This window comes from Pteronotus mesoamericanus, unplaced genomic scaffold (genome assembly GCF_021234165.1).
Source record: "Pteronotus mesoamericanus isolate MK-2021 breed Mesoamerican mustached bat unplaced genomic scaffold, CSHL_Meso_final scaffold_54, whole genome shotgun sequence".
NCBI lineage: Eukaryota > Metazoa > Chordata > Mammalia > Chiroptera > Mormoopidae > Pteronotus > Pteronotus mesoamericanus.
In genome coordinates, this window is record NW_026555321.1 from 61,726,107 (window position 1) to 61,740,059 (window position 13,953).

Below are 13,953 nucleotides of genomic sequence, written 5' to 3' on the forward strand. Positions count from 1 at the left end.
TCAGACATTTAATCCATTTACATTTAAAGTTATTACTGATAGGTACCTATTCATCTTTTCCCTTTGAACCTGTGATCCTCTCTTTCTCATTCTTTTTCTTCATCTTCTTAAAGTAGTCTCTTTAGCATATCTTGTAGTTCTGGTTTGGTGGAGGTGTATTCCTTTATCCTTCTTTTGCCTGGGAAATTCATTATTTCATCTTACATTTTAACTGAGATCCTTGCTGGATAGAATAGTCTTGGCTGCAGGCCTTTGGTTTTTGTTTGGAATATTTCTTGTCATCTCCTTCTGGCTTGTAGTGTTTCTGTTGAGAAGTCAGCTGCTAGCTGTATCGGGGCTCCCTTGCATGTTACTAAAAAGAGGAACTAGTGCCACCAAGAAGCCAGAAAAGCCTCTAGAATGCAAAACACAATGCAATTCTCAAAACACAAGGGTTATAAAAGAGCAGATAAGAACCCCTGGCTACTAACAGTAGGACCTTTGTCCACCTTTTTGCTTGTTTTAAGAGACTCGGCACTGAATTTGAAGACAAAACTTCCCTCTAGAACAAGGATATGTGCTTCTATAGAAAGGATTTTCCTATTTGGAACTAATATAGGAGTCCAAATTAGACTATAATATAGCAATTATTCTATTCTAAATGGATATAAAATATCAAAAATGAACAATTCTCAGAAACTTGTAACATTCTAGACACTAAGAATGGGCAGTTTTGTTTATGGAACAGTCCATCTGCGTGAAGGACCATCATTTCATTCACAGGTAGAAAAGTTTGATAAACAAATAAATAATAATAATTTGAATACACTGAGAACATTTCTTCTTTAGATTTCATTCCCAGCTGAACTGCCCACAAATTATGCACGACTGAGCCAGTCTCTGAGCGTCATTCTCTTTCTGTTTCTTCTTTCTGCCAAGTAGGAATGAGAAACTTACTTTAGAGTTGTGAAAAATGTCAAATAGAATAATGGCAGAGCTCTGAGATTTTATATGCCACATGGTACTCATTATCATCCCTAGGCTACCAGGGCTAAAATCCACAGATTAAGAACACAGGAAGTAGATCTTTTCCCATTCTAGTCTCTCAACTTACTAGTTTTTGCCTCGTGGCCACTAAACTCTATCTAAAGTTTCAGCAAATACATGATCTGGTTTATTCAGAACTGTTATATCCTCAGCAGTTGGTCATAGTGCTACTGTGATAGGCATGTGTGACCAGTAGATCTCATGAAAATAGAATTTGATGTAGCTGTTTACTTATAAAAAGTTAGCATTTTGTTCATTTTTTCTTTTTTCTCATAACTTGATGATGTTTTTTATTAATTATTCTGCTTTGTGAGTTGATGTGTTTACCAGTAAAAAGAAGAGTCAGGCCTGATTGCGGCCCTGCCCACCACAATGCAGTTAGCCCTCACCGTGGATGTGAACTTCAATATTCTCAGCAAAGTTGACTTGTTCAAGGCAAAGTCCTTTTATGATGAGTAGAAAGGCATCATAGCTATTTCTATGTAAAATCTAACCTCTTGCTGTCCACAGCATTTAAGACTGTTTTCTCTTATGTTTTAACAAAAATCAAAATAATTTGGAGAAGTTACATAGGATTAGAGTCAAATAAACTACGGCTTTCCCTTCAGCTAATGTCTTATTCTTTAGAGGCCTTCTCTCTTAATTAGTCAAAGAGAAAGACTTCTTCAGGTCTTTCTGATGTTAATTTAACTATCATCATACTCAGCAATCTGCTACTATCTCTGTCTTCCCATTATTGAATGTGGGCAGATAATACCTGACAGGCAGGCCCCAGGTTAATCTGGACAGGTCTGACAATAGGAGAACCATCCCTACTCTTGTCTTCTGTACAAATGCTCTGGAGCTAAACTTGTTAGATGGATAAATTCAAATTTAAAGGGTTCTTTTTAAAAATGCATAACACAGAAAGTTTTAACTTTTTGAATGTTTTTAATCTTAGTACCCTCTCCTTAGATTTACATTGGATATGTTTTTCTCACCTAAAAGTGATTCTTTGTGGGACACTCAGTGGTCTATCTATTTAATTCATTCATTCACAGATATTTATTAAGTCCACACTACATTTTAGGCACCATTCCAGACACTGATAATACAAGATTTTAAAATAAATACTCACACAAATTAAGCTTAAATTCCAAAAGAGGAGAAGTAAAAATAAATATATACTATGTGGAAGTGGTAATGCTGTAAACAAAAGGAAATAGATGAGGGAAGATGATATGCACTGAGAATTTGAACAGAAGCTGTAGGAGCAAGGGAGTGAGCCCTACAGAGTATGGGAGGACGGAAGGGAGGAAGGGGTTAGAGAGATCACAAGAGTAAAGGTGGCAGGAAGCCCTGAGCTGGGAGACTGGATCTAAGGCACAGTGATGAGGAAGAGAGGAGGGAGGCTGCAACACAGACTCTGGATGGTACTCTGATACAAAAATCATGGCAGACCTTGAGCAGAAGGTGACCTATCTGAGATTTGTTTGAAAAATGTCAACCATCCTGGTGGGTGAAAAATAGACCAGAGGAAGGCCCAATAGGAGTTATTGTAACCACCTGTGCAAGAGATGACAGCGACTGGACCCAAAGTAGTAGGAGCTGAAATGTTAAGCAAGGGCCAAATATTGAATGGATTTGGAGAAGAGAGCCCAAGTTTTTGCTGTTTGATTAAGGGAGAGAGAAAGGAATCAAGGATGATGCCAAGGATCTGAGCCTAACAAACAGGAAGACCTGGATGTATTTTACAAAATAGGAAATTTAGTATAAGGTGAACAGGGTACAAAGAGACTCCTTGTTTTTGGCTGTGTTAGCCTGAGGTGAGAGTTAGACTCCAGCTGGAATGTCACATAGGCAGTTTGATATATAGTTCTGAGTTCAGGAGAGAGGTCCAAGCTGGAACAATAAATGTGGGCATATAAGCATACTGATGTGTTTTAAGCTGTGGGAGTAGATGTCATCCCCTTGGATGGACGTGTGGACAGAAAAGATATACTCCAGACAGAAAGACACAGAGATAAGATGAACTGGCAACACCTTGGTGGTAGGACAGTAAGGCAGAGTCAGCCCAAGGGTTAGGTTAGCCCATGACTCTGCAGGACACTAGCATGGAGTAAACCTCATAGGACTTTTTTTCCATATATCCTGTTCTAGATTTCCATCAAGATTTGATGAAGCTACAAACTGTGCTATTTAAAATTAGCAAATGACACAAAGCAAGAAGGAATGGTTTAAAATATGTTTGATAATGAAACTTAAAATTAGCTAAATATTTTGAACAATGAGAAAAGCTAAGATTAATTTCATCAAGCATAAGAGTAAAATTCTGGTCTAAAATTAAAATATTACAAATATAAAGAGAGCAATTGTTATTTGTATAACAACTTTATTTTTAATATATATTTTATTGATTATGTTATTATACCATTGTCCCATTTTTTTCTCCCCTTTATTCCCCTCTACCCTACACCCCACTCCCACCAGCATCACCCCCTTAGTTCATATCCATGGGTTGTACGTAAAAGTTCTTTGACTTCTCCATTTCTTATGCTATTCTTAATATCCTCCTGTCTATTTTGTGCATACTATTTATGCTTCTTGTTCCCTTTACTTTTTGTCCTATTCTCCCCCTTCTCCCTCCCCTCCAATCTTAATTTCAGTTCCTGTTTTAGCTGTTTGCTTACTTTGTTTTTGTTTTTTAGGTTCAGTTGTTGATAGTTGTGAGTTTGTTGTCATTTTACTGTTCATAGTTCTTGAATTTTTTTTTTCCTTAGATAAGTCCCTTTAACATTTCATATGGGGATGACTTGGTGATGATGAACTCCTTCAACTTGATCATATATGGGAAGCACTTTATCTCCTCTTCCATTCTAAATGATAGCTTTGCTGGATAGAGTAATCTTGGATATCGGTCCTCACCTTTCATGACTTTGAATATTTCTTTCCAGCTCCTTCTTACCTACAAGGTTTCTTTTGAGAAATCAGCTGAGTCTTATTGGAACTCCTTTGTAGGAACTGTCCCCTTTTCTCCTGCTACTTTTAAGATTATCTCCTTATCTTTAATCTTGGGTACTGTAATTATGATGTGCTTTGGTGTGTGCTTCCTTAGATCCAACTTCTTTAGGATTCCAAGAGCTTCCTGGATCTCTTGGAAGTATATATCCTTGGGCAGATTGGGGAAGTTCTCCTTCATTATTTTTTCCAATAAGTTTTCAATTTTTTGCTCTTCATCTTCTCCTTCTGGCACTCCAATGATTTGAATGTTGGAGCATTTAAAATTGTCCCAGAGGTTCCTGAGCCTCTCCTCAATTTTTTGAATTCTTGTTTCTTCATTCTGTTCTGGTTGAATGTTTATCTCATCCTTCTACTCCAAATCATTTATTTGAGTCCTGGTTTTCTTCCTTTTATTTGTTGGGCCTCTGTATATTTTTCTTTATTTCACTTTACATAGCCTTCATTTTTTCCTCCATTTTGTGACCATACTCAACCATTTCTGTGAGCATCCCAATTACCAGTGTTTTGAACTGTGCTTCTGGTAGGTTGGCTATCTGTTCATCACTTCATTCTATTTTTAGAGCTGTGATTTTTTTTATTTCATTTGAGCCATATTTCTTTGTCTCAGTGCACCTGTTATGTTGGAAGGGTCAGAACCTTAGGTATTCATCAGGACAGGGCAACTCAGGTTGCTAAGTTGTGATGCTGTATGTGGGAGAGGGGTCCAAGAGGGAAAAATGTCACTTGCTCAGCTCTCCACTGGCTTTTAGTTACTTCCCCGGCTACCCACAAGCTAATTGGGTTCTTCTGCTGATTCCCAGGTTGGTGGGTTTGTGTACTTTCTAGGACCCTGTGGGTCTCTCCAAAGAACTCTCTTGTGAGGCTGGGAGTTTCTCCCACTGCCTCATTCCTCACAGATTTTTACAGGCAGAGGTTTTGAGGCTTTCTCTCCCTGCACTGGAACCCCGGATTATGCTCTATGTCTCACTCCCCAGCTGTTCCTCCCAGTTTATCTGCACAAAATTGTGGGATCACCTGGTCCACCAGTTGCTGCCTCACCTACCTAGGTCCTCCAGATGCCACCTTGATGCATGTCTTTTCAACCTAGGCTGCCCACCTCTACCCCTCCTACCAGCTGAGATGAATGTTTCTTTTGTAACTCCTTGGTTGTTGTACTTCCATACAGTTCAACTTTCTGGCAGTTCTGGTTATTTTTTGTTTTTAAATTTCTTGTTTGTTCTTTTGGTTGTGCAAGGAGGCAAACTGTATCTACCTATGGCTCCATCATGGCCAGAATTCTAAAAAAATTTTTTTTCCCTCAGAATTTTAGTTGACCTCTAACTCCATGAGTTAACAGAGTTATGTATGACATTACCCTAAATTTTAACATAATATTGATTTTTCTTCATTGTTTCAACTACCTAGATTAATAAATCACATTGAAAATAATAATTTTTAAGAAGGACTTTGACAAATTGGAGAATCCTCCAGCCAAGGCGATTAGAAGTAAGGGTTGAGTAGGTGACCTAGCTCAGAGATAGTGAAAAGATGGTCTTATAAATAAAATCAGGAGATCATTAAGATGGCAGAGGACTGAATGGGAGTCATGCTGACCTCCTCCCAAGACCAAACTGGAATTGCGACTAAATAGTGGAATAATCACCTGGAAAACAATGGAACAATAGTGAGAGAGGAGCCTTGAAGCCACAGACGGACAGTGGATTCAACTCTCACACATCCCAATGGCTGAGAAGTACGGTGGAGGCCCGAGAGTGTGGGTTTGGTGCCCACGGGCACTAGCACCAGAGGGACATTGAAATGGCCAGTTAGCTTCCCCCGAGAAGAACAGGGTCTGAATCATAAACAGGGACCCCTAAACTACAGCAGCTAAAACCAAGAAAATACAGACAAAACGCAACCCCAAAAAGCTTAGGGGCAATCTCTGCCAGAGTCAGGTGGCTGGGGATGCAAAGAGACATTTAAAGGGCAAACGCAAAAATTGCAGTGGCAGCCACCCTGCTTGATCACTGGTTAGGGGCGGCAGCAGGGTGGGCTGGTGCCTAGGAAAAGACTGGTGAGGGAAACTTTGTGAAGAGAACTGACACAGCCACTGGTGGAGCCCCGGTGATAACGCACCTCCCACTCTGCAGCTACCATCTCACTCACGCATAAGGGAAACAATTAACCTGCCTTTTGTGCACTCCTCACACAGCTTGTGCTTGTGAGCTGGGGGGCTGAGTGCAGACTGGCTGGGAGAGCCTTGAGGAGAGACTGGAGATGGAGGCATTGCTGAAAGAATGAGAGGAGGAACCAGGGAGTCCCAACTCCCTCCCCGTTCCGTAGTCTCCATTATGGGCTGGAAAGGCGCACCCCCAGAGAGGCAGAAGCGGGGCGCGCGTGAACCAGACTGCCCGCGATTGAAACGCAGTCCACACAGGTGCTGGGTCCTTGACTGAAGGGGTCACAGATCTACCTAGAGACCCCTGAGAAGAGACTGGAAATGAGGCTTTGGAGAAAGAATGGGAGGAGGAACCAGGGAGTCCCGACTCCTTCTCCTTGCCATAGTCTCCATTGTGTGGGAAGAAGCTACACCCCCAAAGACCCAAAAGCCAAAAAGCACACATAGACACCCCAAAGCCACCCAGAGCAGGCACGCACACTTTCAAAGAGTGGTCAGCGAGGGTTGGCGAGCATGTGTGTGACCCGCCCAGGCAGGTGAACCCTTGCACCGGCTGGCAAGGCCTCCCACAAATTGGCACTGATATAGCCTGTGAGGAAGTGCACAGAGCCACAAGGGCAGGTGTAAATTGACCCACCCGGCCCGCGATTGCAGAGCAGCTCACAGAATTAGTAGATCCCGGGCTGAAGGAGTCACAGAGCTGCCCAGATTCCCTGGCGGAGAGACTGAAGACAGGATTAACCGAGAGTCCTGGAGCTGACTTCCTCCCATTTTCATAGGTCTATTTGGCGAGGACAATCAACACACCCAAAGAGCCAAAAGTGGGGAAAACATGCAATAGAAGACCCTAAACTGACCAGTGCCGGGGAATTCCCCGGCCAGGGGAGCCAGACGAGTCCACGACGGCGCAAATAAACCCCCTGGTCTGGGGCAAGCATGCGCGAGTCCATGCAGGCCGGGGATCCTGCCACTCCAGGGTAGCGTGCTCAAGGAGCCAGAGTGGGAGTGCAGAGTGATACCAAAAAGTAGTCCATCCCTGACCGAAGGGGAAACAGAGCTGCCCCAGGAACAAGACAGAAATAGAGAGTAGACTCCTAAAAGTCTCTAACAAACGACACAAGGTCATAAAGGGTCAACAACTGACATCATCAGAGGCAGGCCCAAAAAGAAAAGTAAAGGAGAAATGCATAAATAAATAAATAAATAAATAAATAAAAAGACTCACCTACTACCATAGAAGTTTAATCCACAAAGTCTGGAAATCATGACAGCCCAAATTGAAGCAGAAGCAAAAATAAATAATAAATAAGTAAATTGCTTAAGCGACTCTCACAAAAAATGGAAAGAAAAAGAAGTTCTCCCCAAATGAGTGGAAAAGGGGACTCCCCACAGAGAGAGCTAAATGAAATAGAGGCAACAGAACTACCAGATATTGAATTCCAAAAAATGGTTCTAAGGAAGATCAATGAGCTCTGCCAGCTCAAAGATAACTATGAGAAAGTGCAGAGACTATCAGGATTTAATGGCACACTATATCAGCCCAGAAAAGGACATACAGACTATCAAGAAGACACAAGAGGATATGAAGAATACCATTTCTGAATTGAAGAACACAGTAGAAAGAATCCAAAGAAGGCTGGATGAAGCCGAGGACCAAATCAGTGAGATGGAGGATAAGGTAGAAAGAAGCTCCCAGAAAGAACAAGAAATGGTAAACGACTCAACAAGAATGAAGAGGCATTTAGGGAAATGCAGGACAACCTGAAACGCAATAATATCCATATAATAGGGATACCAGTACGAGAAGAGGACCAAGGGATAGAGAACCTCCTCGAAAAAGTAATGATGGAAAATTTCCCTATTTGAAGAGAGAAAGGCTCTCATGAATCCAGGAGGCACAGAGGACCCCACTCAAGAGGGCCTCAAAGAGGTCCACTTCAAGACACATCATCATTCAAATGGCAACTATCAAAGACAAAGAGAGGATCCTCAAGGCAGTAAGGGAGAAGGAAAAAGTAACATACCAGGGGGCCCCAATACGCCTAGAAGCTGACATCTCAACAGAAACACTACAAGCCAGAAGGGAATGGCAACAAATATTCCAAGTCATGAAAAATAAGGGCCTAGGCCAAGGCTGCTCTACCTAGCTAAGCTCTCCATTAAAATAGAAGGAGAAATACGGAGTTTCCCAGACATGAGAAGGCTAAAAGAATACATCTCTACCAAACCAGCACTCCAAGATACGCTGAGGGGACTGGTTTAAGAAAATGAAGGAAAAGAATGAGAGAGAGAGGAACACAGGTATAAAGAGAAAAGATGAGTAAGTTTCTATCAGTAATATCTCTCAATGTGAATGGACTAAATGCACCAACCACAAGACACAAGGTAGCTGAATGAATAAGAAAACATGATCCACACATATGCTGCCTCCAAGAGACCGATCTCAGACCAAGCGACCTACACAGATTGAGAGTAAAGGGATGGAAAAAAATATTCCAAGCAAATGGGCATGAGAAAAAGGCCGAGGTTGCCATACTTGTGTCAGACAAAGTAGATTTCAAAACGAAGGCCATAAAAGGAGACCCAGAGGGGCACTTTATAATACTTAAAGGAAGAATCTATCAAGAAGACATAAACATTGTAAACTTATATGCTCCCAATATAGTTGGCCCTAAGTATATAAGGAAAATCTTGGATGACTTCAATAAGATATAGACAGCAACACACAGATAGTAAGGGATTTCAACACCTCACTGTCAAAAATGGACAGACTTTCCAAACAAAACATTAATAAAAATATTGTGGTGCTGAATGACACACTGAATCAAAGAGACTTAATTGACATATAGAGAACCTTACATTCCAAAGAAGAAAAATACACATTCTTTTCAAATGCTCATGGCAGTTTTTCAAAGATAAACCACATGATAGGACACAAAGCAAACCTCAGCACATTCAGGAAAATTGAAATAATACCAAACTTTTTGTCAGACCACAAGGGATTGAAACTGGAAATCAACCTCAAAGAGAAACTTCAAAAACCTGCAAACTCATGGAGACTGAACAGTAGACTATTACAAAATGAATGGGTCAATAATGAGATAAGAGAAGAAATCAAAAAATGTCTGGAGAGAAATGAAAATGAACAGACAACAGTCCAAAACCTATGGGACACAGCAAAGGCAGTCCTGAAAGGGAAGTTCATAGCAATACAGGCTTACCAAAAAAAAAAAAAAAAAAAAAAAATAGAAACATTTCAAATAAAAGACCTAACACTACAACTTCAAGAACTGGAGAAACAACAACAAATACATCCCAGAGCAAGGAGAAGGAAGGAAACAGTCAAGATCAGAGCAGAACTGAATGACATACAGACGAAAAGAACAATTCAGAGGATCAACCAATCCAGAAGCTGGCTCTTTGAAAACATAAATAAAATTGCCAAGCCTTTAAGCAGACTCATCAAGAAAAAAGGGAGAGGACCCAAATTAATAATATCAGAAACCAAAGGGGAGAAATAATAATGGATACCACAGGAATACAAAGTATTGTCAGAAACTACTATGAACAATTATATGCCAAGAAATTTGAAAACCTGGATGAAATGGACTAATTTTTAGAAAAGTATAATCTTCCAACACTGAAGGAGGAAGAAACAGAAAGCTTGAACAGATTGATAACAGCTGGGGAAATTGAAGCAGTAATCAAGAAACACCCGGCACATAAAAACCCAGGGCCGGATGGTTTCACAGGAGAATTTTACAAAACATTTAAGGAAAAGCTAACCCCTATCCTTCTCAGACTATTCCAAAAGATCAAAGAGGAGGGAAGATCCCAGACTCTTTCTATGAGGCCAGCATCACCCTGATCCCAAAACCAGATAAAGACCCTACAAAGAAAGAAAACTACAGGCCAATTTCACTGATGAACATAGATGCTAAAATCCTCAACAAAATAGTGGCAAATGGTATCCAGCAATACATTCAAAAGATTATCCACCATGATCAAGTGGGATTCATCCCAGACATGCAGGGATGGTTCAATATACGCAAATCAGTAAACGTGATACATCACATAAATAAAAGAAAGGACAAAAACCACATGATCATCTTGATAGATGCAGAAAACGCATTCGATAAGGTACAGCACCCACTTATGATCAAAACACTCAGCAAAATGGAAATAAATGGGGCATCCCTCAACTTAATAAAAGCCATATATGAAAAACCTACAGCCAATATCATACTAAACAGGCAAAAACTGAAAGCTTTCCCACTAAGATCGCGAACACGACAAGGATGTCCTCTCTCACCGCTTCTTTTCAACATCGTATTGGAAGTCCTAGCCACAGCGGTCAGACAAGACAAAGACATAAAAGTCATCCCAATAGGAAAGGAAGAAGTAAAGCTATCGTTTGCAGATGACATGATAGTGTACATAAAGAACCCTGTAGACTCTACCAAAAATCTCCTCAACATAATAAGTGAATTTGGCAAAACAGCAGGATACAAAGTCAACATTCAGAAATCAAAGGCATTTTTGTACACAAGCAATGCAATAGAAGAAGAAATTAGAAAAAAATACCATTCGATATAGCAAGAAGAAAAATAAAGTACCTAGGCATAAATTTAACCAAAGACATAAAATATCTGTACGCGGAAAACTATACAACATTGAAAAAAGAAGTTAAGGAAGACAGAAATAAATGGAAGCATTTACTGGGCTCATGGATTGTAAGAATTAATATCCTCGAAATGTCCATATTACCTAAAACAATTTATAGTTTCAACCCAATCCGTATTAAGATACCAATGACGTGTTTCACAGAAATAGAACGGACATTTCAAAAATTTATATGGAACCATAAATGACTCCGAAGAGCTGCAGGAATTTTGAGAAAGAAACACAAAGTAGGAGAGATCACAATACCGGACATCAAACTGTACTACAAAACCACTATACTCAAAACAATCTGGTACTGGCACAAGAACAGACCCATAGACCAGTGGAACAGAATAGAAAGCCCAGAAATAAGCTCAGGTCTCTATGGGCATCTAATATTTGACAAAGGGGGAAGAAGCATAAAATGAAGCCATAACAGCCTCTTCAAAAAATGGTGTTGGGATAGCTAGACGGCTACATGCAAAAATTGAAATTGCATCATACACAAAAATAAACTCAAGATGGATAAAAGACTTAAATATAAGTCAAAACACCATCAAAGTCCTAGAGGAGAACATTGGCAGGAATCTCTCAGATATCCCACGCAGCAATTTTTTCACTGATATGTCTCCTAAAGCAAGGGACATAAAGGAAGAATAAACAAGTGGGACCTCATCAAAATAAGAAGCTTCTGCACGGATAAAGAAAACTTCATCAAAATGAAAAGGGAGCCAACCGTATGGGAAAATATATTCGCTAACGATACATCAGATAGAGGTTTGATCTCCAAGATATATAAAGAACTCACTCGACTCCACTCCAAGAAGACAAATGATCCAATCCAAAAATGGGCAAAGGACCTGGTCAGACGCTTTTCCAAGGAGGAGATACAGAGGGCCCAGAGGCATTTGTAAGGATGCTCAGCATCACTAGCCATCAGAGAAATGCAGATCAAAACCACCATGAGGTACCACCTCACACCAGTCAGAATGGCCTTCATAACACATCCGCAAACACAGGTGCTGGCAAGGCTGTGGAGAAAAGGGAACCCTAGTCCACTGTTGGTGGGAATGCAGACTGGTGCAGCCACTGTGGAAAGCAGTGTGGAATTTCCTCAAAAAGCTGAAAATGGAAGTGCCTTTGGATCCAGTGATTCCTCTGCTGGGACTATACCCTAAGAATTCCAAAATGGCAATTCAAAAGGGCCTATGCACCCCAATGTTCATAGCAGCACAATTTACAATAGCCAAGTGTTGGAAGCAACCTAAATGCCCATCAGTAGATGATTGGATCAAAAAACTATGGTACATTTACACAATGGAATACCACGCAGCAGAAAGAAAAAAAGAACTACTAAGCTTCGCGACAGCATGGATGAACTGGAGAGCGATATGCTAAGCGAAATAACCCAGGGGGCGAAAGATAAATACCATATGATCTCACCTATAAGTGGAAATTAACCAACTATAGAAAGATGCAAGGAAAATAAGACCAGCAACACTCAAAGGAAAAGAAATCAACAGAGACAAGAGGGAAGGAGGGGGGGCGGGGACAAGGAAGGGAAGAGTAAAGTCAAGGAACATATAACAAGGACTCATGGACAAAACCAAAGGGGAAGAGCTGAGGGAGGGAAGGAAGGAGGGCGCAAGGGAAATTAGTGGTGGGTAGGTAGAGACAAATGTATTTGTAAAAATAAATTAAAAATAAATAAATATAATAACTCTATGATGATAGAGATCAGATCAAAAATTTTCCTTCTAGTGATGGGCAGAGATAGAGAAAGAGGTAAGAGGGATCTTTGTAGTTTACAGAAATTTTTTATTTCACTAGGAAAATTACACAGTACATTCGCTTGTCAAAATTAATCCAACTGTCCCTTAAAATTTATTTTTTTCTTCAGATTTTATGTATTTATTTTTAGAGAGGAAAAGACGGAGGGAGAAATAGATGGAGAGAAGCATCGATGTGCAAGAGATACATCGATCATTTGCCTCTCAGAAGCCCCCAAACAGAGACCTGGTCCACAACCCAGGCATGTGCCCCAACTGGGAATCTAGCCAGTGACCTTTCAGTATGAGAGATGATGCCCAACCCATTGAGCGACACCAGTCAGTTCTATCCCTTAACACTGTATATTTTACTGTATATAAATTATTCATTTTAAAAAAATAATAGTCTCAAAAGAAAATTTAGAGATGTTAAGGATGATCATTGGCACTCTAGTGAAGCAGAACATCATTGAATGTGCAGAGTTTTTTGATTTTTCAGGGAAGATTACAAGCCTTGGGGGAAGCATGAATTACATTAAGTGGGTCACAACCATAATATCAAATAGAAGAGAAAATACGAGAGTGCCTCACACACAAGTAAGGTAGGCATTATATTATAAAATATTTGTTTTGGTTAGTAATTTTTTAATTATATTTTATTGATTATGCTATTACAGTTGTACTGATTTTTTCCTTTTTCTCCCCCTCCACTCAGCAATCCCTCTCCCTCAGCACACCCTGTTCATGTCCACGGATCATGTATATAAGTTCTTTGGCTATTCCATTTCCTATATTATACTTTACATCCCCATGGCTATTCTGTGACTACCAATTTGTACCTCTTAATCCCCTCGTCTCCATTTCATTTAGCTTTTTCTGGAGTTTTGATCTGTTATTTCATTTGAGTCATGTCTCTTTGTCTCCTTGTTTTGGCAACCTCCCTGAGTTTGTTTCTATGTATTAGGTAGAGCTGCTTTGACTCTGTGTCTTGGTAGTGTGGCCTAATATAATAAGGGTCATGTAGGGTCCAATGGCACAGCCTGCCCTATCACCAAAGCTGAGTACTTGATGTGCACCCTTCCTGTGGGCTGAGTATACCCATCTCTTGTAGTCAAGCTTTGGTTGCTGTTGGAGAATCAAAGGGAGGGGTTTACCCAATCTAGTCAGCTGCGAGGACTGGCTGTGACCACCACAGGAGGACCCCCTGCCCTCAACAGAGCATCAGCTGTGTAGGTGCAGAGTGGTGGTGCTCTGACATGGTTTGTACCTGTCTGCTGGCCGTGCAGACTCCAGGGTTGCCCAGGTAGTGCGGGACAAGTTTAGCCCTGACCCATGTTT

The 13,953-nt window shown here is 40.6% G+C and overlaps 1 protein-coding gene across 1 annotated transcript in view; it reads left to right on the forward strand.

Annotated features, from left to right (window-relative positions):
• Positions 1-13,953, forward strand: part of CNGB3 (cyclic nucleotide gated channel subunit beta 3) — a 150,589-nt gene that overhangs the window by 36,655 nt on the left and 99,981 nt on the right. Inside the window, 1 exon segment of the mRNA XM_054595285.1 lies at positions 1,369-1,461. Within this exon segment, the coding sequence (XP_054451260.1) occupies positions 1,369-1,461 (93 nt within the window).